Source organism: Hippoglossus hippoglossus, chromosome 6, assembly GCF_009819705.1.
Source record: "Hippoglossus hippoglossus isolate fHipHip1 chromosome 6, fHipHip1.pri, whole genome shotgun sequence".
Taxonomy (NCBI): domain Eukaryota; kingdom Metazoa; phylum Chordata; class Actinopteri; order Pleuronectiformes; family Pleuronectidae; genus Hippoglossus; species Hippoglossus hippoglossus.
Window position 1 is genome coordinate 10,109,820 of NC_047156.1, and position 24,512 is coordinate 10,134,331.

Here is a 24,512-nt window from a genome sequence, read left to right on the forward strand (position 1 = left end):
TTTTAACTTTTAACTTTAAACATTCACAGTAAAAAGGTGTGCAAATCAATGCTTACATTAATCTTTTTAAACATTGCATGTATGTTTCCATTTACACATTTACACCTATAATTAATGCAGCAAATTAATACAATGTAGTTAAATAACAAATCTGGCTTCAGGCATTAGGTGCTGGCACAAATGCATTACATGAACTGTCATAATTTATTAATTCTTCTCTGTAAAGTCTGTTGGAAGAAGGATAAAGGATCCTCTAAGTCAAAACCAACGTCAAACTCCGGTTTCTTCCCGAGAGCGAGTGCAGCCACCAGTATGGCCAACATGGCTGTCATGCCCCATATGTGATATTGGCTTCCTGAATCAGTGTCCACAAAATAAAATGAGTGCAGTGACCCCACCGTCCCAGCAGCACCGTGGGCGGCGCTGTGTCCCTTCTCGCTGATGAAGAAGTCCAGAGGGACGGTGAACACGGCGCTGACCTCAGCCGGGTTTGGACAGGGACGAAATGACTCCTCTATGAATCCAACCACCGGAGTCACCAGCAGACCGCTCTGTCAAAAGACACCAGGGGGTCAAGTGGGGGACAAACGATGAACCCTGACCAGCTGATGTTGTCACAAGGAAGAGTCACTACCCACGGCCAAGGAGGTTATGTTTTCACCCCTGTCTGTCTTGTTGTTGGTTGGTATGTTTATATATAAGCAAGATTACACAAAAACAGCTGAACGGATTTCCACGAAACATGGTGGAAGGATGTGGTGTGGGTCAGGGAAGAACACATTGAATTTTGGCGTTAATTCGGATCAGGGGGCAGATCCAGAATTGTTTGCTTTTGTCGCTTTCTTTAACGCAAGGGGCCTTTTTGGCATTTCAAAGATTTCCCAAGGAATAATTCCTGGATGTTGATGAATGAAATCAGGCATGTTCAGGTAACTGATACCTATCATGTGTGTGGAATTTGTTGCAGCTTGATTGTATTAGAGTTGAGTGTTGGGCCTTGGCGGAGGTATTCACTCTTCTGTGTGCCACTTGATTTCAATGTCATACCTTATGCATGAAAGGGAACAGTCTGCAGACCACCTCAACCCCATCAGCTGTCAGACCGATCTCCTCTCCAGCTTCCCTCAGGGCCGTGTCCACATCGTCTCTGTCCTCAGGGTCTTTCTTCCCACCGGGGAAACACACCTGTCCGGCGTTGGTCCTCAGCTACAGAGAGACAACAGGTCACAGGCTGGTTTAAACAGCAGATTCAACCATTGGCCATTGACCCACAGAGAGCTCCATGCAGGTCACTACCTCCGCTGAGCGCAGAGTCATCAGGGTGTGCAGCTCTCCATCCCTCACGAACAGAGGGATCAGCACGGAGGCTCTGGGCAGCACCGGCAGGTCGGAGAACTTGTCTCCGATGTCGAACGACTTTAAAACGGCGACAGCCTCCTCTTTGGTCTGCATGGTGGCGGGTCGGTTTCACAACAGACACGGGAAGTGGATCCGCCGATGAAAACCATCAACATGCTTCAGCGAAAACAAACTGGGGATCTACTTATGTCGTACTGGTGTTTGACACTGTGTGGTTTTCACTTTGTTAAATACTGAGTTAACTTCTGTTTACATGTCAACATCTCACAGCAGGATTCAAACCGTGAAGGCGCCAGACTCGTCCCGCGAATTGTACGTCACAAGGTGACACGGTTAGCTAACGTTAGCACAAAAGCTAACGCTAATAAAAAGTGGGTTACGTATAACTAAATAACAGTCAAGATGTTATCACCATCGCCTCCGTTATTCCTCTGATGATTAAGTTTAGTCATTTATTCAACGGCTAGGCTAATAACACAAGACGTCCCAAACCGGAAGTGTGTCGTCACATCAGTGCGACGAGCATTAGCCACAATTAGCCAGTTAGCTGTCAGGGCAATGATGCTACTTACATATTTACTATGGGAAAATAAGGAATGTATCATAAGTGGGATTGCGCAGAAAAAAAAAAAACAAGTAATTTATAAATATAACCACGACACTGTTTTTTTGTTTTGAATACAACTGAAGAGCAGCCATGTTGTTTGTAAACATGTAAACATGTGACGTGACTCCCTCTTCTGGGAAAACTGTCAAAGTGCAACAGGAATCAAAAGTCAGGGGTTCAGGTTTGAATGGGATTTGTGTATTGCTGTAAACAGGTCACCCATGAAAACATAACATTAAATTAAACTTGCAGTACATTCCAAGTCATTTTATGGCATAACGAGAAAAACACAACATACCACGAAGGTTGTTCACTGAAAATAAAACAATAGCCTGAGACCTGTGATTTAAATAAATGTGCCAGAGCAAAAATAAGGACGTTCTTTCTCTCTATCGCCGAGATAAAACTGTAATTTACAGGCAGAGTCTATACAAAGAATTGAATAAATAAATTAAAATCTAACAACCCAAATATTTTTAATATACATAAACTTATCCCACGTATTCAGTAGGGGGCAAAAACAAATGTTCTTAAAGTTATTTACAACCCACAGCTCACACGTTGTGGCTTCTCGTGTAGAAAAATAAATAAGATTCAGAACACAGCAAAGCTAAGGAGGGTCGTCACAGTGGTCAGATCGGTTCAGTCGGGTCCTCTGCAGCCCTCCGTCTCCTCACACTTTGTACTTCTCTTTGGCCTGGTCGTTCAGTATGCAGATGTGCTGAAGTGAAGTAAAGAAAAGGGCCATTAGGTTCATGTTCAATGCATTGCTATTTCCCTGGAAATAAAAACACCCACCTGCGGTCATGTCCTTGGTTTAGTTTCTGGATATGTGGCATATTTTTGACGCTGTGTGTTTCTATTACTCAAACATTTAATTACGTTTGAATAAATTAAGAAGAAATAAGCCTTTCTTCACCAGAACAGGCACATTCCACAGCAGGCATTTTGACTTGTAATAGTACAAAAGCAAAGATGTTATTAATAACAATATTCTGTGTACATGTCCCTGTAAGATATGACATGTACAATACCAGGACCCTGAAAGTGAAGCAGCTGAATGGACTATTGCTATCATTAATCTTGTTATTTCCATGTGTGCTGTTTCCTAAATTATATTTTGAATTCCTGAAAGTGCAGAGAAGACATTGAAACAGCATCTAAATAATCATACAGGTAGATCAAGTTTACAATTTAAACATTATTCAATCTCCTCCTTGGTGGAGTTAATAAATATACAAGTAGAGAAAATTGAGCCAATAAACAAATATTTTAATAATTAATTGGGCAAAGAGCCAGAGTAAATTATTTTTAGTTTCCTGGCATGGAAAATGTTTACCTTTTTAAAATATTTTATATAAAATAATCCTATATGTTTTCACTAGTGTGTTTCATCTAAATTGTACTAATTGTTGTTTTCTTTACCCTAGAATGGGCCCTTTATGTTTCACTACTTTATATTTACATCGGGAGCAGGTCCTCTCTACGGAGGCCGCCATGTTTTTTTACAGTAGCCCAAACTGGACAAACTAAACACCTTTTGAGTTTTTATGACAACTGAAGGCTACCACAGGTTCTCTGTCATGTTTGACAGGGGAGGGTGAGGTGAGGGGTATTCAGATGCAACATGCAACTTCACCACTAGATGTCACTACATTGTACACACTGAACCTTTAAATAGAACTTCATAATGCTTGTTCTTAAAAATATCTCCCGACGGGGAAGAAATCTATTTTTATCATCCGTTTCATAAGATGTCTGTCTTAATGTTTCATCATGAGGAATCAAACGCAGCAAACTCACACTGAGATCTCTGAAGTACTCGTTGTAGTCCAAAGCGTACCCCACCAGAAAGGCATCTGGCACCTCAAAGCCGATGTCTGAAATAACACACATGGCACTAATGTGAGTCAAGAAAAGACACAACAGCCACTTTAAAAGCAGTGAAAATAAAACACATTGGCTGATCTGAGAGAAGATCCTGAGACATTTACAGAAGAAGAGGTTGTACTAAACTAACAGATGCTGCTCTTTTAGTGTCTGTGTTACTTGAGCTGTCAGTGCTGTGTAATGGAAAGTCAAAACGCTTACAGTAACAGCTGTCCTTGAGGGACAATCTTAAAGAGATTATCCAACTCAGACCTAAAGGCATTACATAACCAGAGACAGTGTGAGCAAGGGGTTATCAGGCCTGCATTAGTGCTTTAAGTGCCCAGCTTGGAACATTTGAAGTAGATTTTCCGGAAATTAATGTTAATCCTGCATGGAAAACACAGCTTTATTAAATAACACTCCAAAAAGAACCACACACAGACACACACAGACACACGAGTGATGGGCATAAAATGAGCTCTACCAGAAGTACTGCACTTCAAAGATTACATGTCTCGGTGTGCAGGTACTCACAGTCTGGTCTGTACCCTGAACTCCTCGGAGTCCTCTTCACCAAAAGGCTGGAATGACAAGTGAGGAAAAATACTGGAAATATTAGACTAATGCCTTTTAAAAAATAAATTAACAATTACTGTTACTGTGCATTCGCATGTTTATCAGAAAGTCGAGTTGTGAAGTTGTTGTTCTGACTTTGGTGTGTTCACGTGCTATGAAGTCAAAATGTGGGATAACATGGACGCTGTAAACCAAATGTCTTGTATTGTCATGTGTAGAGAGTTTAAACAACACGTTGACACCTCTTTCTAATATTTGCATGATAACGAAGAGCAAAGACAAAGGATCAGTGACAGGCAGACAAATAATTTAAAACATATGCACCTTAATCATAAAAAACATCTGTATTGGCTGAAACGTTTGGTTCATGCATTTTGCAAGAGACAAAAGTAACATTTGGCAAGTTCACATTAAAAGTTTATATTTAGACTTGGTTTAAAATGTTCAGTTGTTCTGACTGGTAGAGCTGGTGTTCACATAAAGTCAGCCAGTCAGGAAATCCTTTTTCTGATTATTCTGACACCACAGGAATGCACTATTAAAACCAGAGTATTCATTTAGGAATCGCTGTTTATAATGGAGCAAGATCAACCAGTCAAAGCGATTCAAATCGATTCCACCCAGCCGACCAAACACAAAGCAAACTGCTGTCTCTTAATGCAAGCATCAGAGGAAGCCCACCTTGCTTCAACACATTTCCTGTTTCAACCAGCAGCCCTCAAGAATACATGAGAGAAAGGCCTCCTCCATCCACAGTGCTGTTAATAGTATAGCAGATTAACTCTTAAGCTGCTCACTCCCCCTGTTCCATTACATCTCTAATACAGTCCTACAGGAGAGAGAGAGAGTCCATTAGCTAAGAGCACTCTCTCTCTCTCTGAACCAGTTATACTGAGCTCTACTTTTCAGAATACTGTGTGTGATGGTGCCGACCTTACAACTTTAACCATCTTTGGATTACATCCACTCAGCAGGGAAAGTAGCGTCTGCATTGTCCTCCCGGTCTCCACGATGTCCTTTTAACAAAGCAGCACACAGGACATTGTCACAACTCACAGTGAAATGGATGAACACACAACAGAAACATGACGTTCATGCAACGCTGGAGACTTGTGTTTTACATCAAATTATCATGCCTAGTGTTTAATTTCAATAATAAATACTGTTTCAAATCATATAGCTCATATAATATTAAATCTGAATGTAATCGATACTGATACAAAATGAATTTGTTAACCTTCTTTTTAGATGTATGTATTATTTCTATATATGATTTATGCATCTATAAATAATTTCTTCAGGTATATAATCTGAAAACATACATTCCTCTCTTATGACATGAATAAACTTTCTTTTTCAATGTCTTCCATAGTTTCTTGATATGCGTTACATAGAAATTTAAATATAAAATTACAATCACAGGTTGTCTAAATTATTGCCCACGATGGAGATTTAAAAAAAAGAAACATCTTACCTCAACAATCAAAACATTCTGCAGAGAAAGATTAAACAATAGTTAATTTAGAAAACATCCAAACACAACTGTGCAGTTTCAGTATCTCCTCCTGACAAACATCAGTAGACTGACCTTCCCTGAGAGATTGGACAGCTCATCCCCTCCTATGATTTTCACACTGTTTGTTGACTTGTCATTCTGGGGACACAAAGAGGAGACAACATTATCCGTCTCGCTGTGGTTACAGTGGCACTTGTGATTAAACTCTCCCTGCCTGTTCTGCTTTAACGACGGGAAAGACCTTCAACTCAGATCCACATTACAATTTTCAAAATGTCTCTGCAGCTGCGCCCTGAGTCCAACCTGCATCGTAAACAACCGCAGTGGCCCCATGTCTGATTTTAAAAGATTATTCTCCTCTGCACTTTGCCAACAAGTCCATATCGATACACTTCACGTCAGCACAAGTGGTTCCTGGAAATGAAAAATGCGGAAAATGGCTGCTTACACAGTAGCTCTTCACCCTAATGAAATCCACTGTCAGGGGGACTGATTCATCACTGTTCTGGTTCAGCACTTTAATGTAGTCCAGGAGGTCCGCAAAGAACTTGTAGCCCCCTTTCAGCACACACAGAGCTACGATGTGGTGTCCCCCCATGTCCTGGATTATGTCGCGGGCCAGACGTTCTGTCCTGGAGCAGAAGGGGGAGAAACACAAAGGAAAACAGAAGCCTCATAAACCACAGCTTTATGACTCAGGACCTGGATCGCATGGTATGGAAAAACAAAAACAGCACGCAGTGTACAAATAACTTTTGCCTTGTCTGATTGTAATAAGAGTAAATTGAAACATAAAATGGGCGGTTATGATAATACACTGATATCCACCTCGCAGACGATTGTCATGACAAAGCTTACAGATGATCTTTTTCCTATCCGTCCCTTTATATCTTCCACTGACCTTCTGGATTCTCATGTTATTGCCTGTACCTTTAGTTTTCACACAGAAAATACTTTTCCAGTTATATCTCTTGTTTTAATTCTACATAGATACACCCGATGACGGACTCCTGAGTTCACTCTGTCACTTTTGAATGATCTTTCAGCATCAATAGTCCGATAGACAAACTGCAGTCATCCAGAATCTGTTGAAGTTGGAAGACGCATGTTTGATGGTGAATGAAGAGGAGGAGGAGGAAGAGGAGATGCTTGACATGACCCTAACCTTAACCATTACTTTAAAACATTACTGCTGACAATGGATTTCACTGCACTGCACCCCTCCCTTCAGAAACCCTATTCAAATGCACCACAGGATGGGCTAGACAGTGATTTGTAAGGCAAATACACTGCGGATCATAATGTTAATTCTGACATAAGCCACAAACATGAATGTGCATCAGGCTCAGACACAGACAGAGAGGTGAGATGACTTGGGAGAGAAACGTGCAGTGATTGGCTACGGAGCTGAGCCTGCCCGCTGCTGATTGGTGTACCTGTCCATGATGAGGCCATGGGGGATGATCACTTTGTCCAGATCGTTCTCGTAATGTCTGGGGACGCAGAACAGGTCCAGCTCGTGACCTTTCTCATCGTCAGCGATCTGGAACGAGACATAAGGAAGAAGGCCCCCCCCTCTTAATAATAACGATTGCCATGGACAGTTTCATCAACAGTGAATCTCCTAGCAACACTGACTGCCCCCCCCCCCTCAACCACCTGTTTGTCTGTCCCCGCACACACACACATGACGGACTCGGCCCGCTGCTCGTGTCCTGTGACCGAGGCCGAAGCTCGTGCCACCTGCTGTCTGTTTAAAACGGGCCGGCAGCGGCACGCGCAGCGCAACCGCACCCCGACAAGTTCACCAGAGAAACCAAAACCCACACAACACCCACGACCAGATAAACTAGACTCACGTGCAGGTAGGAAGCCATGTTGGCGGCGGTGGTGGTGGTGGTGGTGTGTTCCGCTCAGTGTCGGTGAGACGTCTGAGGAGGCATGGCCAGGAGAGGGAGGGAGAGAGAGAGGGAGAGAGGTGGGGGGGGGGGGCAGAGAGGGAGAGAGAGAGGGCGGTGTTTGATGATGGGTGAGTGCTGCACGAGCCGCTCACGAGCCTCTCTCCTATCACACTGCTACAGGCGATGCTCCTGTGTGTGTGTGTGTGTGTGTGCGCGTGTTAAGCCCTTTACGTAAGAATCCAGTTGACCGTCACAATAATCTGATTTGCTGGACACAGCCTGAGTTTGAAATGCGCTGCACTGGTTTCCACTGCTGCCGTTTCTTCTCCTTCTACTGTAGCAGGGATGTAGAGCAGATGACGCAGTTGTGTAAATATACACCGATGGCTCCTCCTCTTTAAGAACAGCACACTGCCCCCCCCCCTCGGCCTGCTTTCACTGCATCTGCAGTTTTACATCACTGCACTGTGAGTGTTTCTCTCCACTGTCGCCATGTGCTTGATCCTTGTGGGAACTGTTGAGTTCCTCTATAATTTGATATAAATGTTTGTAAAGTGCCTTGAGTTAATGTACATTGTGATTCGGTGCTATACAAATGAAATTGCATCAAATAGATCTGATTGTATAAATCTTTATTTGCATAATAAGTAGAGTACAATACCGTATAGGGTTTAATAATGCCATTTTCAATTTTTTTTCCCAAATGATGTACTGAATTATGACTATGCCAATAAGGAAACTTTGAATTTCAAGTGTAATTTTCAATATGTCAATGTTCCAACTGCATGTTATTCAAGTGTGTATGTATAGTATTGAATTGAAATGTTTCATTTTGCTCATGTAATATCCATTTTAACAAGGGTTGTCCAAAGGACCTTCTGAAACAAGTTATGTACATATGCTCTTTTCATGCTATACTTGAGTTGACTGGCCAATAGGGAGTTCTCACACAGGAACACACAGATTTGTGAAATCTATCCTTTGTAAGACTTCACATTGACTTCCATTCATTCTGGACAGCCTAACCTGTCTCTAACCTAAATTATGTTTTGCCTGGTCCTGACAAAGTCAGTGTTGAGGCACATGACACATACACACACCTTCTCCATTACTCAATTTGAAAGGGTGATCACATAACATACACCTATTGGACAACAATGAACAGTTTTTAAATTTAGAGAGACGAGCAAAACTGAAAAATGCAAAAACAACAAACTTTTAATAGGATTCCAATTTAATAAGTGATACAGAAAAAAAAACATTTCTCCATCTTACAAAAAAAGCAACACCAGGTGTCGTACAACACCAGGAGGATGGGCAACTACAAAAACAGTTAACGTGTTCTTATAGTTCCGAACGCCAAAGAAGCAAACATCATCATCTCTGTACGATAATAAGAGTCTTTATGAGTGCCACTTGTGACCGTGAGGCCAAATCTCAAATGACACCATTCCCCATATAGAACCCTACTTTTAGCCTGAGACCCACATACAGAGCTGTGGCTGTGGGGCACAAAGTAGAGCACCATCCAGATGAAGATGACGTGATTTGAGAGAAGACTTAAAAGGAAGAACTCTCATTTTTTCTTCTTCTCATCTTTCTTGGCACCATCTGCTTTCTCCTTTTCCTTGTCTTTGTCTTTGTCCTTCTCATCTTTTTTCTCTTTGTCATCTTTCTTCTCTTTCTTGCCTTCCTCCTTTTCCTGTCCCTCCTTCTTTTCTGCGTCTCGGTTTGAAATCTTGTTGTTGATGAGGTTGTGCAGGGCCACCACCGAGCGTATGAGTGAGGCCAGGTAGACCACCAACATCTGGTCGTTGGTCTTCAGGTAGAAGGCTTTTGTGAACTCCTGCAAAGAGGAAACATTAAGTCAAGCAACACAGAAAGTTAAGTAATCATACACCAACATCACGTTTAAGATATGATATGAACAATCACCTAACACCACAGGCAAAAGACCAATTACTGAAATACGTTTTATTTCTCAGATATGAAAAGAGCAAGTGTCTCCAAGTTCTAGTGTTAGATAATGTGACTGACAGAATGGATATTTCTGTAAGAAGATATGAAGCTATGAAACTTCTATGCATCCCTGTGTATTTATGTACCTATTTGTATATATATAGTTGAACATGTATTTACTTTTTTCCCTTCTGATTGTGTCACTGAATATATTAACTACAAAAAAGTGAAAATAAGAAGAATAATTTCACTGACATGAACAAAAAACTGGATGTGGGTGTACAGATTTATGAATTAATTTCAATAAAAATATATTTTTTAAATAGTCTCACTAAATTGGAATATGTTTGCCTACCAGTGGATACAATGAGAAGTTCCTGCTCAGTTACTGATGCAGGTTAAAAGACAGAATTCACATTTGCAGCTTCAGTTTTTAGTTTGACTGTATATTCGTTTTTGTCTTTGGTTCACTACATTATTTAAAAAACGTATTATAATAGGTGCCAAAACAGTACAAAATTATTGCTTTATATTTAAATTTTTAAGCCATTTTAGCTGGACGTTACCCTATTTTAAATAGGGACAACAAAAATGCAGCTTCAATTAAATGAACCTATAAACTAAATGTTTGAGATTTGAGATGCCAAATCAGACCCATGTCCCTATAATGATTACCGTGTAAACTCACTTGATGTACTGCAAAAAAAAAAAGACTTACCAGTAAATTCACATCTGGCAGCAGGTTGAAGACATCCTGCAGCTGGTAGACGATCTGATGGTTGATGGGAAGTTTCCCTGCAGTCACTTTCTCCAGGTAAGAGCGAATGTCCAGCAGCTTGGAGTTGAGTCCCTTTAGACCATGAACCTGGTTTGTAATGCGTTGAGACAAAGTGCCCACTGTGGTATCTTTGATATCTCTGTAACCATGATGTAGCAGATGAGAGGAAAATGAGAGTGAGTATGTACATGTATACATTTTTTGGTTCACTCTAGTAACAAGAAGTTGACATTTGTCGATTATTTCTGCCTGTTCGCATTTACCATTTGGATGCTTTTAGCTTTGCTATAATTGCATCATATATAAAATCTGTACTGTAATAACAATTACTTACTGAGATGACTGAATGTTTGGTTATAATGTTGTTCAGTACCTGAGCAGGTGCTCCACTCCTACTTCCTCTGCTTCCTCAGCTCCAATCTCACTGGTGACGTGTTCAAATGTCTTGGATGTTGGTGTGCCATCCTAGAAATAGGGAAACACCCCTATCAACAAAAATCCCAACAATCCAAACTTAAGTTTGTATTCAAACTAACTAATGATCCACTTACGTCGTGTATTTCCTCCACGGAGATGTAAGCTTCTGTGGGAAGACCAAGATCTTTGGGCTTCACATCTATAATGACTAACACCTGGAGGGTGGATTAAAGAGAAATATGAGTAATTAAACAGCAGAACTAATGTGAGTGGAACCAGGGTTGACCAGGAAAAAGGAAGTAGATACATACCGAATTGGTACAGTACTGCTTGATGAGTTCATTGATGGCAATGTCATTCTTATGTAATTTGGGTCCTGTGTGGTACCATCCAACTATTCTTTCTCTGGCTGAAAACCATAATAGAAAATTATTCACAGGTAACTAAATCTGGCACACATAGAAATATAAAAACTCAAATGTATTATGTAAAAGTATCCAGATGTTTACCATTAACTTTCTTGAACATGCCATACATGTTCTCCAGGTAGTCATGGTCCAGGAACCACACAGAGTCATCCCTGTCATCCTCATCGAATGGCACTGAAAAAGAACAATCACAGAACTGATCAAATCTGAGACACATAAGCATAATTTATGACCTTCAGAATAATTCTGCGTCGTACTGTGCAGTAGCTTAAAAGAGAAGCTATTTTACATGTTATATTACACATTATGAGTCAAATACGGAGCTTGCGAAAACCGCTGTATGATGTTTTCAGTGACTGTGGGGATTTTTTCGTTGTTTATAACGTAATCAAGTTTTTTTTTTAAAGATCTTATACCATACCAGTGACTAAAAAGCCTGAATGTATCAGCCTCTTGTTCTTAAATGAACCTGTTTTACTCATGTCACCAAGACACTTACCTGCAAAACTATTTGAGACGTCAAGAACTTTTTTGTGCCAGGATCCCAGGAGGACGCCAACCACTCGTTTCTGGTTGCCAACCTTCCCTATCCTGGAATTGAACAGTGACAGTATCAAGAAGAATGAACATACTAGTTAATGGGAACTTATAGACATAAGAGTGAGTAGTTAGCTTGGCTGTTGCTGTGAGCTAAGCTAATGGCTACAGCTTCAATGGCCACTGAAATGAATGACAACACGATATCTCAAGAGCCCATTATCATGAAATACATATTGTTGACAAATTCAACTGTTCGTTATTGATGTAATGTTCGCTCACACTGGCTAAGTGACGAGTTAAACGTGGTTTCAGCGAGCTAACTAGCCTGCTAATGGCTGCGTTCACTCTCATCGGGACTCTGACTCAGCAGGGCTAAAGTTAGCTTAGCTTAGCTTAGCTTAGCAGCCGCTCCTGGACGTGTTAACACCCGGCTCTGGAGAAGAGGCTCCTCCTGGACACTGAAGGCACTGACCGGTTGAAGTGGTCGACCACGCTGAGCAGCACCAGCGGATGAACCACCACGTTTTCCACCGCTAACTCCGGCATTTTCTGTCGCAGTGACGATAAACGGCACACAAACTACCAGCAGCACACAATGACGGCTACTCCGCTCCGCACTACACTACACTTCCGCTCTGCGTCTGACGTCGCTTCCGTTTCCCCTGGCAACAGTGGGACGCGCAGAGGAGAGACACAGCGAGCTCAGGTCGTGGCAACGGCAGCTCGTGGAGGCACTTCCAGTTGCCTCGATTTGAGGCAGCTGTAACAGTTGCCACACTGTCTGGAGTCAGTTGTCTCTGTTGCCACACTGTCTGGAGTCAGTTGTAACAGTTGCCACACTGTCTGGAGTCAGTTGTCTCTGTTGCCACACTGTCTGGAGTCAGTTGTCTCTGTTCCCACACTGTTTGGAGTCAGTTGTCTCTGTTGCCACACTGTCTGGAGTCAGTTGTCTCTGTTCCCACACTGTCTGGAGTCAGTTGTCTCTGTTGCCACACTGTCTGGAGTCAGGTGTCTCTGTTGCCACACTGTTTGGAGTCAGTTGTCTCTGTTCCCACACTGTCTGGAGTCAGTTGTCTCTGTTGCCACACTGTCTGGAGGCAGTTGTCACTGTTGCCACACTGTTTGGAGGCAGTTGTCTCTGTTGCCACACTGTTTGGAGGCAGCTTTAACAGTTCCCACACTGTTTGGAGGAAGCTGCCTCTGTTGTCACACTGTCTGAGAGCAACTACTGCTGTTTTTGACTTATTCCTGGAGATTTGGACTAGTTATTGAACGTCTACTTACTTGTTATTGTTTTCCGGGGCATGGTGTTTAGGGGTTTAGTTAAACTTTAGTAAGATTTTATGGGACCATGCCATGTTAATTCTTTTATTTTTGTCTACTGATCATTTATAAGATGTGCCTGTGCCACACTTCAGACTCCTAACAGCGACACAGAACAAATAACAATATGAATATTTATGTAGCCTATTGTGCTTATCTTTATCTGAGTCAATATCTGGTCACTTCTGCATTTCCACAAATTACTCAAAAAAATATAATAAAAGGCGATTATTTACACATTATGAAAGTCTGTCATCAAAAGCTACATTTTTTTAATTTTTCAAGTTGTACTTGGTAACCTTGGTGGAGATGAACTTGAAATAACTGGTTAGCCAGGAAAGTAAAAATAACAGTTTGCTTCAATATCAGTACATTTGACTTTATTTTAACAAGATAAGCCAGCCTGTATCAATATTGCTGTCAGTTAACTGAATTCATATAAATACTGACGACATGAGAATAAAACTTGGTTCAACAGTAGTAGGTCATTAGCTGTTTGTTGTTTACAGCTCTTTAAGTCATTTATCTAGGATATGCACTGATTTTACACCTTAGAAGTTCATAACTCATAAAAAATATTTTGAAGTTGAAGGAGTAACAATGCTGTCTATTTTAAATGTTGTTATAGATGTTAGTTTATTTAACTAAGAGTCCTAGGAGAATGTCTACGAGATCCCATCATAAGGAAAACATTTGGGCCAAAGTCAACTAATGATAATAAATAAAACTGTAAATGTTTTATATGCAATTGGAAAGTAACATTTTGAGTCTCTCTTTGCTGTCTTGTAACACAAAAACACTGAATATATTTATTCAGCCTTGAGAGAATAAAAATAAATGGAGAGTGTGCCTGGTCCGACCGTTGCTAAAAACTTTGTTCCTTTGTGGTATTTCCATCTACTTTGGTAAAATTGTAGTCAATAAATTGCTACATGGGCAGTGGCATCTCTGTGCATCATTGCTATCATGGAGTTCTCATTCACCATCTTATGTAGAATCGAAGGCAAGGATACTAAACTTTCTTACTCAGCACAGTATCAGTCACACTGTAACTGATATTTGTCATTTTGAGTCCATTACCACACGGCATCAGTAGAAGGACAGGAAAGATGTGTATTGAAGGAGGACACGTGCATGATTATTTTCCTCCTCTAGTCAAGTCCTCGCTCCGCAGTACAGAACCACTTCCGTTAGAACCCCTTCACAACAAAAGTCCCAACAGACACACTGCTTATAACAGGAAACACACACCAACCTTTCACAATAAAGCAACTAACTAGCTTTAGTTGCTCTCAGACAGTGTGGCAGTAAAGACAGCTGCCTCCAAACAGTCTGACAACAGAGGCAACTGGCTTTAATCCGTGGGGCATCAGAGGCAGCTGCCTTTACATATCAGTGGCAGTTTGTGTTGACAGCGGAAGTGCCTGTACGAGCTGCCGCTGCCACGATTCGAGCTTGCCCTTACTGGCAGAGGAGTGGACGCAACATGGTGAGAACAAGTTCATTTGTTTTGTATAAATGTGTTTTCTTTTAGGACATTTAACGATTCTGAACCACTTTTCAATGTTTATATAAACTTTGGATGACAGGAAACATTCGCTGGAGCATCATTATGTAAACAATACCGTGGGGTAACTTGACCATCCCTTTAACGAGACTAGAAGGAAATCAGCGATCTTTAAAGCTTCTGTTTATCACTGTTTCATTCGTAGACGTCATTTCGAATGTGAACGTCCTGTTTTGTTGTCTCCGTTCTGCAGGCTGACGTTGAGGATACACTGAAGAGGATCGAAACCCAAAAGGGTGTGATTGGGACAGTAGTTGTCAATGGAGACGGTAAGACGCACACAAAGAAACAATCCTAAACGTTAGCCAGGGCAGTCCCGTGTGGTTTCCCCTCATTCTAGTGCGATCTCCTCAGGTATTCCCATCAGAACAACCTTAGATAACTCCACCACAGTCAAGTACGCAGGACTGTTCCGTCAGCTCACCGTGATGGCCAGGAGCACAGTGAGAGACATCGACCCCCAGAACGACCTCACCTTCCTCCGCATCCGCACCAAGAAACATGAGATCATGGTGGCGCTGGGTGAGTCTCACTAGTGTTTTATGTCTTTGTGATGAAACCACTGAAACAAACAATTAATATCATCGCACTTTGGCTGTTTTTATCCTTCATCCTCTTCTCCCTTCATTTCTCTGCAGAGAATGACTTTCTGCTGATAGTCATCCAGAAGCCATGTGAATAGCTGCTGGCAGTTCCATGAGTCAGCTCTTGGTTTTGTCACATGGTGCTGCTGTATCCAGACAAACAGCTGTTATGTTCCCTTATGTGCTGCATGATCCCTCTTTTCCTGTTTGGAACTGACATATGTTGAGTACGTCTGTAAAGTTGAGCCGATGGATATTGTACAATAGATAAGAATAGATTGAACCTCCTCACTTTGGTAAATGTGACCAATTCAGTGAAAACCCTGAATAAATTAGAGGTGAAACAAGATGCATCCACTATTTCATACTATGCAAATAATAAATACATTTATAGAAGATGTATAACAATGCTGAGTTTGTCTTGATTAGTGGGGTTTGGTTTTAGGTCAAGACGGGAAAAAAGACTTTAAAGTCAAAGATGGAAGCCACTTATGTCCCAAAGACAGCTGGTTAAAGTTGAGCAGATCTTTAGGACTACAAACAGGAACACTGATTTAAGTGGAATTTATATTCAACTCAATGAAATCAGTAAAAGCCTGCTTGCATTACCCAGTGAGGGGCAGAGGCTCTGTGTTCAATCTGTGCGATCACTGTCCTGTAGAAAATCACAATTAATAAATTTGCCTAGTGTAATTACTGAGGATGCAATGTGTAGCTAATCAATATTCTATGGATGGAGGGTCTGACATGACAAACTGTAAAAAATAAATGTATATAGCACCTCTGTGTATTCAAAGCCTGTTAACAACATACACCAGCCCAAACTCAGAGAGGCTCAGGATTAGAGAAAATTACAAGATTACTAAAAAATCTCAGATTAAAATGTTCGTGGGTTTGGCTGCACACCAGAGTTCAACTGTTTGATATTTGTCAGAGGTGAAAACTCTTAATCTCTCCCCAGATATTTGACAATCACACATCCAAGACATTTTACAAATATTTTAATGTAAATTTTCATCAGAATGTACAGCAATATATATGTTAATAAATAATCCATTGCAATTGTACAGCCCAAATAATACATAACAGAACATCTGATTGATAAAGAAATATGCAGGATATCACAGCAGGTTTGTGGAGGAGAGTGAACAGATGATGGAGGTCAGGTGATTTTGGGGAAAGGAGAAGGCTCCCACCATTTCCAATATTTAGACGAGACGCAGAAATTATATGTGACATTGTTTAACCTGGCTTCAACAAAAATAAACCTCATCCAGACACCAAGCGAGGGCGTAGTATGTAGTTAGTTTTATGTGACCCATTAACAATTACATAATTTAAAGTACTCTTAGGAGTATCATGAAAAAGAGACAGTTGTAATAATTTGGCTTTTCCCATTTCCTTAATTTTGTCCGCCATGGAGGTTACGTTGTAAGCAACTTTACACAAAAACGACTGGATAGATTACCACAAAACTTAGTGTGGTATTGGTCAAGAAAGAACTGGTTAAATTTTGACGAAGATCCGGATCAGGGGCGGGTACAGGATATTTTTTTTAGACACAGAATAATTCATGGATCTTGATGAAAATGAATCAGGCATATTTAGAGGACTGATTTCTATGAGTAGGTGCAGTTTGGTGCATCCTCAATGGATTTCAGGGGACTGTTGGACCTTGGTGGAGGCGTGCGCTCTACTGAGTGACATTCTGGTTTAAACTTTGCAAAATCCTGACGTCGGAAATCATCTTCACGTTAAAACATTTGTAAGGTTGAACAGAACTGTCTAAATGTGTTGTAGTGTCACTCAGGTGACGCCAGCTCTCTAACAACATGTGGACATTTTCCACAAAATTCCTTCAAATAAATAAAATCAAATCAGAACTTTTAATTCTTCAAGTGTTGTCAACATGTATAGGCATGTGAAGGGCATAGGACACCGAGTCTGGGTTGAACCATCCGAACGATGGTCACAGCTTGACGACGTTCTGAGGTAAAGACAGACATTTGCTGCTTCATCTTCCGTCCGCCGTGTCGTGTTTGTCCATCTTCAAACACCGTGACATCACGTGACACTTTTTCTCAAATAACATCCTTCATTTTCTAAACATTTTGATTCTGACCAGCAGCAGTTCAAACGCGACATATGGCTTCTCACAAGAAATGGTTAATACAATAAAACATACAAAATTCTTTGTCTATCACAATTAACGTTAACAACAGAAAACGTAAGAAAGAAACTTCACCGATACCATTTTCCATTATATAGATATTATCTTTTAGACGTCTCCTATCCTCTGTGGAACCACAACCAGCACAAAAACTGCCTCTTCTGTCAGACACAGTACTGTACTCTGTAGACACTACAACATCACACCACACAGAGGACTCTCAAGTATTTCCTCTCATTTCATTTCAAGTGCATCCTGTCAAGTTTAAGGCCTGAGGTGTGCTTTGATTCCTCAACTTTCCCTCTCTGAGTTTTGACCAAGTGACCCCTGCACAGTCTCCGCCCCCTCTGCTCCAGAGAGGCTCCAGATTTGTGCCAAGTGATAGATCCCGTTAGTGTGGATCAATACAGTTTATACAGAAAGTTGATATGACATGAGTTTAATGGCGGAACGTCCTTAAAGCCAAATCAGGGAATGATGGGAGTGGTTATGAAGACGCTGTTTGACCTACACAGTGTTGTTACAGTCCAACGAGACACAGAGAGGGAGAGGGGGGGGTGGCTGCCCAGACTATGTGGTCACGATGGATTGCTGCTACCGTGGCAAACACGGCAGGTAATCAATTGAATCTGGAGCCAGTCAGATAACGTAACTGATTGGCCAGGGAGGTAACAAGACATGGATTGGCTCCTTTGAGTGCCCACAGTGGTCTGGCTCTAGTCCATCTTGTTCCTGTCACTGTTCCTCCGCTGTCAGAGACGGATCCGTGGGAGCGTCCGTGTCAGAGGTCACCTCGGCGTGTGCCCGTTGACTTGGCCCCTGCCCCATTGAATGCTGGGTAGTGTCAGACACCTCCTGAAGTGCTCCAGCTGCGCCTGCAGTCTCTCTCGCTCCTCTCTCACTTTCTGCCTCTGACTCACCAGCTCCTGATAAATGAGGGACGGCAGAATCTCTCAGCACAAAACCAAGACTTTCAGCACTGAGCTGCTCTAACACTGACACAGAAAGACCAAAGTACACAAATCTGCAAGAAACAAAGAGTCGCGTGGGCACATTTGGTCTCAGATACTTACCCCCATGGTGAGAGAGAGTTGCTCCGCAGTTCTGGTCAGATTATAGTTTTGTGCTTCAAGTCTTTTACACTGCGTGTGAAGAACCTCCCTCTCTATGCTCCATTCTGTGAAGAAAGAAACGCACAGAAAAACTACAATTACCACACTGTGCTTGTTTAGCTCCACCAACCAGTGTAGTCTCAGTCTATATACCTTTTTTTCCAGATTCATATGAGGTCACTCTGACCTTTGACCCCTGTTAGAGTGTAGTATCTTTTTTTTCTTTGGAAATATGTAGATTATTAAAATTGTATCCACCTATTTAACCCTCTGAAAGATGTATGAGTAAACAGTCACTAAGGGAAGAAACTATTTGACATTGACTTACCATTCACATACTCGTGGTAGGCCTCAAAAATAGCTTCAATACCACGCCACTTCCTTGGAGCTTCCTCTGCCGCTTCCTCCTCCTCGCCATCTTCCTCCTCCTCCTGCCCAGACTCTTCCTCGTCCTCATCGGACTGGTTTTCCGGCGCCACAGTGTCCCGATTGGCTACAGGAGAGTGTAAGTGATGGCCGTTGATGTGCGCGTGCTGAGGGGCGTGGTTGAGCTTGGAGTGTTTCAGGTGAGAGATGGTGCGAGGCAGCGAGGGCTCAACCTTCATGCCAGCTTCAGGGACACAGTGAGAGACTCCTGAGAAGTAAAGAGTCTTTTTAGCACCAAGTCAACATACTTAATGTATCCCAGCAGACATTTCAGGGTGGTTCACAAAAACACCACTAGATGGCAGACCATTGTCATTTTTACAACACACAGTCCTAGCTAATGGTCTTTCACCTATGAGTGTGCGGGACTAACCTTTGTTCTGCAGTGTGTTGTGTGTGGACTGCAGCACAGCCTGGTGGAAGTGCTGAGCAAAGCCCTCAGGTGTGAATCTTTCCCAGGGCCGGTTACTCCCATTGTGCACTGGACGGGGTTCCTTTTTCTGGGGAGAAGCAACTACGCCGTTCTGGAGGCTCTGGAGCTTCCTGTTTGGCAGAGCCTCCGTGAATTCAACCTTTTCATGATGGGAGGCCAGAGGCGGAGGGACGCGGGCCCCCTGGGAGTCCATGGAGTGCTTGAATGTGTTTTTGAGGTGGTTCTTAGATTTATGTAAGTAAGGAGGGGACGGGCTGGGAGAGTCTGGGTACACATGTCCGTTTGATTGACACTGCACAGGGGCTGAGGAGGAGTCACCTGAAAACAAATGTGCACGGATCATTAGGAAGTGAACTTTATACTTGGATATAGATGTATATGTGTAGCTGCTCTTGTGTGTGTGTGTGTGTGTGTCTCACCAGTTGAGGGAGCAGGAGGACTGCTACATGGAGGTAAAGGATTATGTCTGAGGGTGTCCAACGTCACAGTTTTCTTCTGAATGGCCCTCAGAAGCTCCTCTGCCCTCTCCTTATCTGCAGAGCAAAAAGGACAGAATGAGAACAGCTGTCATTCATCTTTAAAAATAGGCGGACTTAAAGAATCGACTGGCACCGGGAGCTGATGGAAAAAGGTCAGTGAATGGATGATCTGAGGTGATGTCCACTGCAACGGCATCACAGACAGACCACAGCCTCGAAACTAAAGTTTAATAAAAGATTAGAACTTTCAGTTTGTACCAGTTTTCACCCTCGAACATTTCAGAAGAGTGGATCAGTTTATACAGATTTAACCCAGATTTCATGTCCTCCATTCATTCAAAAACTAATTACCACAGTTGTACAGTAAACTAGGTTCATGAGAAAAGAAAAGAGAAACTTTGAAAAGGAGGATAAATGAGCTGCTCATTATGCAGCAGTGTCTTTCATTTCTATTGCTCCTTTTGTAACAGGAGTAATAGAAACTAATGAACCCTGTGTATATTCAACATAGGACACAACTGTCCAGCAAAAGAGTTACTTCATTAGTGACTCATATCAGAAACTCTCTGGCCTGTGTTTGAAACTTAGACCAAATTCTATCTAAATATTTCTTTCTGCTCATTACCATCTCCGAGGAGGTTATGTTTTCGTCTCTGTTTGTTTGTTTGTTTGCAGGAGCACGTTAAAACTACTCAATCGATTTCAATGACTGATCTGGATCAGGGTGCAGATCCAGGATTTTCTTTTCCACTCTCTTTAACATTGTGATATGGTGTTTTCAACATTTGAAAGGAGAATCCTTCAGGCATGTTTTGGGGACTGATAATTATAGTGTGTGATTGGCTGCAGATCCAAATAAATATCTGGATCTAGTGAATTTAAGTGTGGTTTCATAAGGGGACTTCTGGGCTTTAGTGGAGGTATGAACTCTCTAGTTCTAGTGCCCTCCTAGTTTTTAACTATATTTTCTTCTTTTTACATTAAAAATGCATCTATTTAACAGCTTCTTACACTGTGTTCTGACAGGCTGTAGATTAAAATCTACCCTTGCAGTCTTTAAAAGAAAACCCTCCTACAACCACATCTCTCCTCCCTTATTTTCTTCTCATCCCTCTTACATTCTTGATAAAAAGCAAAACGGAGAGAGAGTGAATGCTGCATTTTTCCACAGGGAATCAGCAGGACAATCTGTGCAGAGAGCAGAACGTAGGATGTGTGTGTGGATACTAAACAGGTTGTTACCTCTCCTCTGCTGTGGGCTGACATGGGAGAGGTTAAACATAAGGAGGAAGTCTTTTTTCTCCTCCAGTTCGGGGGTGCTGTCCATCTGCTCAGCAGAGAACGGGGTAGTTAAGGGAGTTGGAGGTGTTGAAGGTGAAGCGGACTTTCTCTTGCCCTGCCCAGCTGGCGGAGAGACACTGCGCTCTCTCATCATCCTCCTCCGCTTCCTCCTCTTCTTCACCAGGAGCTCATCGCGATGGGTCAGCGTGGTCAGACCACACACGCCCAGGAACTCCACTTTCTTTAAAGAGAGGAATTTGAGCAGGTGAATATCATTCGAACAAAAACAATAACATTTCAAACGTGTGATGAATGTGAGCTGATATACCTCGGAGGATGTGTCCAGTTTGAGTGGGGGCTGTTCTGTCACCCTCTTCAAATGGGCTTTCAACTCCTCCTCGTCGCTCTCATCGTACGACTCCTCCTGGTCGTAGTAATAACCTGATAAGAGCACAGCAAGACAGGAATTATCTTTCACCATAATAAAAAATAGCAGGCCTATAGGCTAGTTTTTAATGACACAAGCAACCATTCCCTGAAGTCATCTCTTCTGCCGATCACTTCCCCTCCTGCTACTAAATCCACCCCCTCCCTTCATTCTCCTCCATCACCCTGCTCACCTCCCTCTCTGGCCTCCCTCCGCCTCCTCTCCTCCAGGTCGAGCTTGCTGAGCAGCCGGCGGTGCTGCTGCAGAACCTCGTCGTACACCAGCATGCTGTCGGGCGCCTGACTCTGTCGCTCCCTCACCGGAGACAGAGAGGCTTCTTGGCACCGTCCCCCTGGGTCGGTGCTGGGAACAGACTGCGGTGTGCAGGATCTCTGGTGTAGGTTATTGATGTGGTGCCGGTGGTAGAGACTCTGGATGGCTCTCTCCTGCTCAGCCCTGTTCCAGGACTCCTGTAAACCAGCTCCCCTCAGTGACGGGTACCTCTCTGGGCCTTCTGCCCTCTTCCTGCCTCCATCTTCCAGCTTGTCCCCCCAGCTTATCGGGGGTCTGTCTGCTCTCGTCAGTCCCGGAGGCGGTCGACTTGGCGGTGTAGGCGCGTTGAGTTTTCTGCGGGACTCTGCAGGTGTGTCGACAAGGGACGCTGGGTTCCACAGTGCAGTCTGAGGGACGGGAGGATGATGGTGCCCTTTAGGGGAGATAAGAGGAGGTGGAGCCCCGAGGCAGGAGGGTACATCTTTGTTGCCTGGATTGTGATGGACTGAACTGGTTCTGTTTTGGACAACAGAAAACCACACATTTAGATTCACTCCAGCGTCACTATGTAGCTTTGCATCCGGGGTACAATTTCTTTCTAAAGCTATAGTTCATTCAGCATTCTCACCTGTGGATGTCTCTCCTTGAATCCAACCCTTTCCCTGGTGATCTGAGGCCCAGCTCCATCGGACCCCCCCTCTCCTGCCCTTGCACTCGCTGCCGTGATAACCAGGCCTCCTCATTGGCTCTGTGACTCGTCATGGCGGCTGCCAGAGCTCCATGAAGCCCCCCAGCAGCAGCAGCAGCAGCAGCATGATGCTTCCCCAAGTGAGAAGGCATCAGGTTGGGCACCGGATGTGGGATTGAGCCCCTGGAGGAGTGAAGGCCTGTCTGCAGAGGTTTCTGTGCTTGGAAAGATGGATGCTCAGAATCCTTGAGTTTGTCTGGTGAAATAATAGAAATTGTAAATTAGTTATTGAACATGTTATGATGACATTTCAATGAACAGCAAGGAAGTAAGATTAAATATATCATATGTAGAATTATTTATACACTGACCCAGTAAAGTGTTCAGCACGTAGGAAATATTATGTTCTGCACATTTTCCCTGACAGTCTGCCTTAGATTAGATCAGGATTAGATTGTTACTTTGCAATCTGCGTGCAGAGTCAATGTTAAGATGAGGACTGTAAAACGCACAGGGTTCCTCCCCTGGGCAGCATGCTCACACCCATCTGCTTGTTACATCTTCATATTTCTTTTATACAAATGGAGACTTTGGAATAGTGAGTTGGCTGAAAACCAAAGTGTTGGACACATCTTCTGATCTGAACTAAAAACTGCTGTTGAAAGACTCTCTGTCTGTGTGTTCCACCTCTTTTGCTTTCCACACGGACTGTTTACCTGTGGCCAAGTAGAGCCTGCTCAAACGTGATTGGTCGAACCTCATATTAAAGGACAATTTAAGTTTGTGACTTCTTTCATTTTCAACTGTTATCTGACCTCAGAAGACCTTTTCTAATGGACCAGATAGGAACCACCAGGTACTTTTGTTATCATGCAGCACTTCCTACAAATCTGAGTATCTGGTTGTGCCCACATGAACACATGTATAAGTGTGTGTGCATGTGTGTGTGTGTTCTTGTGTAAGTACCCAGTCTGTTTGGGGTCAGCCTCTCCCCTGGCCTGCTCCTGTCCTCCGGTGGTGCCCTCCGAGCCTGCAGCTCAGCCAGGTAGTGGCTCTCTGCCGCTCTGACCATCTGCTGCTGTCTCTCCCTCTGCCTCTCCTTCTGTCTGTCCAGCTCTCTCTCCCGCTCTCTCTCCCTCTCCTCCTCCCTCTCTCGCTCCCTCTCCCGCTCCAGCCCTGCCTCGCGCTCCCTTTCTTTCACTCGTTCGCGCTCTTGCTCTCTCTCTCGCTGGCGGAGCTCATTCTCCATCTGTAGCCTGTGGGGGAGGTTGACAAGTATGCACACACAACACACGCGCACAGGGGGAGAAGGTGAGAGATGCAACACCCAACATGAGGCAGATATTAACCACACACTGGTGAACCTCACACAAACATTTCTGCTCAAACACACACACACACACACACACTCTCCGTTTACCATGAGGAAAATAATCCATACACAGCATGACTGAGCAAGAGCAGATGAACACTTAATAGGTATCCACAGGAAAAGGACACTCACACTCACACACACACACACACACACACACACATGCACAGAGAGCAGAACACATTCACCAGCAATCAATAGCACACAAACAAACGTACAAGATATGCAGAAGCAATTACAGAAGCAGACAATAAATACCATCTATTTCAAACACAAACATTTCCCTGTGCTTCGAGCCTCAGGGAAACAATGAGTATTGTGAAAGTGAGGAAGGAATGAACAGACAGAAAGAGAAGGGAAGGAGCAAAAGATTTCCTCATGTGCATGTGTAAGGATTGTTGTATATGCAGAAGCTTGCATGTGT

At 42.9% G+C, this 24,512-nt stretch overlaps 5 protein-coding genes across 12 annotated transcripts in view; 1 reads left to right on the top strand and 4 right to left on the bottom strand.

Moving 5' to 3' along the window:
* Positions 1–63: 63 nt before the first annotated feature.
* Positions 64–1,794, bottom strand: nudt7 (nudix (nucleoside diphosphate linked moiety X)-type motif 7). 2 transcript variants are annotated; one of them, XM_034587520.1, is made up of 4 exons: positions 1,613–1,794; positions 1,297–1,515; positions 1,048–1,206; positions 64–551 (listed from the first exon to the last, which is right to left on the bottom strand). In XM_034587520.1, exons 2-4 carry the CDS (start codon positions 1,450–1,452, stop codon positions 198–200), a joined length of 669 nt encoding a protein of 222 aa, XP_034443411.1. In that variant the 5' UTR covers positions 1,453–1,515; positions 1,613–1,794; the 3' UTR covers positions 64–197. The 2 variants fall into 2 exon arrangements, with proteins under 2 accessions (XP_034443411.1, XP_034443409.1); XM_034587518.1 differs by having other exon boundaries at positions 1,297–1,792.
* Positions 1,795–2,146: 352 nt separating this feature from the next.
* Positions 2,147–7,863, bottom strand: hprt1l (hypoxanthine phosphoribosyltransferase 1, like). Its single transcript, XM_034587521.1, has 9 exons — positions 7,790–7,863; positions 7,367–7,473; positions 6,379–6,562; positions 6,003–6,068; positions 5,889–5,906; positions 5,348–5,430; positions 4,373–4,419; positions 3,770–3,846; positions 2,147–2,687 (listed from the first exon to the last, which is right to left on the bottom strand). The coding sequence occupies exons 1-9, from the start codon at positions 7,805–7,807 to the stop codon at positions 2,640–2,642; spliced, it is 648 nt and encodes a 215-aa protein (XP_034443412.1). The 5' UTR covers positions 7,808–7,863; the 3' UTR covers positions 2,147–2,639.
* A 1,188-nt stretch (positions 7,864–9,051) lies between these two features.
* Positions 9,052–12,633, bottom strand: psmd7 (proteasome 26S subunit, non-ATPase 7). The gene is made up of 8 exons (XM_034588591.1): positions 12,426–12,633; positions 11,913–12,004; positions 11,495–11,587; positions 11,297–11,394; positions 11,120–11,200; positions 10,942–11,033; positions 10,509–10,707; positions 9,052–9,677 (listed from the first exon to the last, which is right to left on the bottom strand). Exons 1-8 carry the CDS (start codon positions 12,497–12,499, stop codon positions 9,408–9,410), a joined length of 999 nt encoding a protein of 332 aa, XP_034444482.1. The 5' UTR covers positions 12,500–12,633; the 3' UTR covers positions 9,052–9,407.
* A 2,010-nt stretch (positions 12,634–14,643) lies between these two features.
* On the top strand, positions 14,644–15,835 carry LOC117762625 (dynein light chain roadblock-type 2-like). The gene is made up of 4 exons (XM_034587070.1): positions 14,644–14,765; positions 15,037–15,112; positions 15,198–15,365; positions 15,482–15,835. The coding sequence occupies exons 1-4, from the start codon at positions 14,763–14,765 to the stop codon at positions 15,523–15,525; spliced, it is 291 nt and encodes a 96-aa protein (XP_034442961.1). The 5' UTR covers positions 14,644–14,762; the 3' UTR covers positions 15,526–15,835.
* Positions 15,836–16,411: 576 nt separating this feature from the next.
* LOC117762622 (genetic suppressor element 1-like) overlaps positions 16,412–24,512 on the bottom strand; it is a 40,600-nt gene continuing 32,499 nt past the window's right edge. For 6 of the 7 annotated variants that reach the window (XM_034587058.1, XM_034587057.1, XM_034587061.1 and 3 more), the window contains 10 exons: positions 23,683–23,972; positions 22,657–22,972; positions 21,949–22,544; positions 21,657–21,769; positions 21,290–21,569; positions 19,988–20,101; positions 19,509–19,886; positions 19,038–19,343; positions 18,671–18,774; positions 16,412–18,523 (listed from right to left, as the gene is read on the bottom strand). In XM_034587058.1, coding sequence (XP_034442949.1) covers positions 18,386–18,523; positions 18,671–18,774; positions 19,038–19,343; positions 19,509–19,886; positions 19,988–20,101; positions 21,290–21,569; positions 21,657–21,769; positions 21,949–22,544; positions 22,657–22,972; positions 23,683–23,972 — 2,635 coding nt within the window. In that variant the 3' untranslated portion in view covers positions 16,412–18,385. Of the gene's footprint in view, positions 18,524–18,670; positions 18,775–19,037; positions 19,344–19,508; positions 19,887–19,983; positions 20,102–21,289; positions 21,570–21,656; positions 21,770–21,948; positions 22,545–22,656; positions 22,973–23,682; positions 23,973–24,512 lie in introns of all 7 variants that reach the window. The other variant, XM_034587059.1, reaches the window with a different exon arrangement.

Bases quoted from the DNA above. Each gene is read 5' to 3' on its own strand.
- nudt7 (XM_034587520.1), bottom strand. From the start codon at position 1,452: ATGCAGACCAAAGAGGAGGCTGTCGCCGTTTTAAAGTCGTTCGACATC. The intron at 1,207-1,296 runs GTAGTGACCTGC...GTCTCTCTGTAG, and splicing joins TGACTCTGCGCTCAGCGGAG to CTGAGGACCAACGCCGGACA. The intron at 552-1,047 runs GTATGACATTGA...GTCTTTTGACAG, and splicing joins TGTTCCCTTTCATGCATAAG to AGCGGTCTGCTGGTGACTCC.
- hprt1l (XM_034587521.1), bottom strand. The intron at 6,563-7,366 runs GTACACCAATCA...CTTCTGCTCCAG, and splicing joins CATGGCCTCATCATGGACAG to GACAGAACGTCTGGCCCGCG. The intron at 4,420-5,347 runs GTCGGCACCATC...TTGTCATTCCAG, and splicing joins AAGATGGTTAAAGTTGTAAG to CCTTTTGGTGAAGAGGACTC.
- psmd7 (XM_034588591.1), bottom strand. From the start codon at position 12,499: ATGCCGGAGTTAGCGGTGGAAAACGTGGTGGTTCATCCGCTGGTGCTG. The intron at 12,005-12,425 runs GTCAGTGCCTTC...GTTCAATTCCAG, and splicing joins GTGGTCGACCACTTCAACCG to GATAGGGAAGGTTGGCAACC. The intron at 10,708-10,941 runs GTACTGAACAAC...TCATGGTTACAG, and splicing joins GGAGTGGAGCACCTGCTCAG to AGATATCAAAGATACCACAG.
- LOC117762625 (XM_034587070.1), top strand. The intron at 15,113-15,197 runs GTAAGACGCACA...CGATCTCCTCAG, and splicing joins AGTAGTTGTCAATGGAGACG to GTATTCCCATCAGAACAACC. The intron at 15,366-15,481 runs GTGAGTCTCACT...ATTTCTCTGCAG, and splicing joins TGAGATCATGGTGGCGCTGG to AGAATGACTTTCTGCTGATA.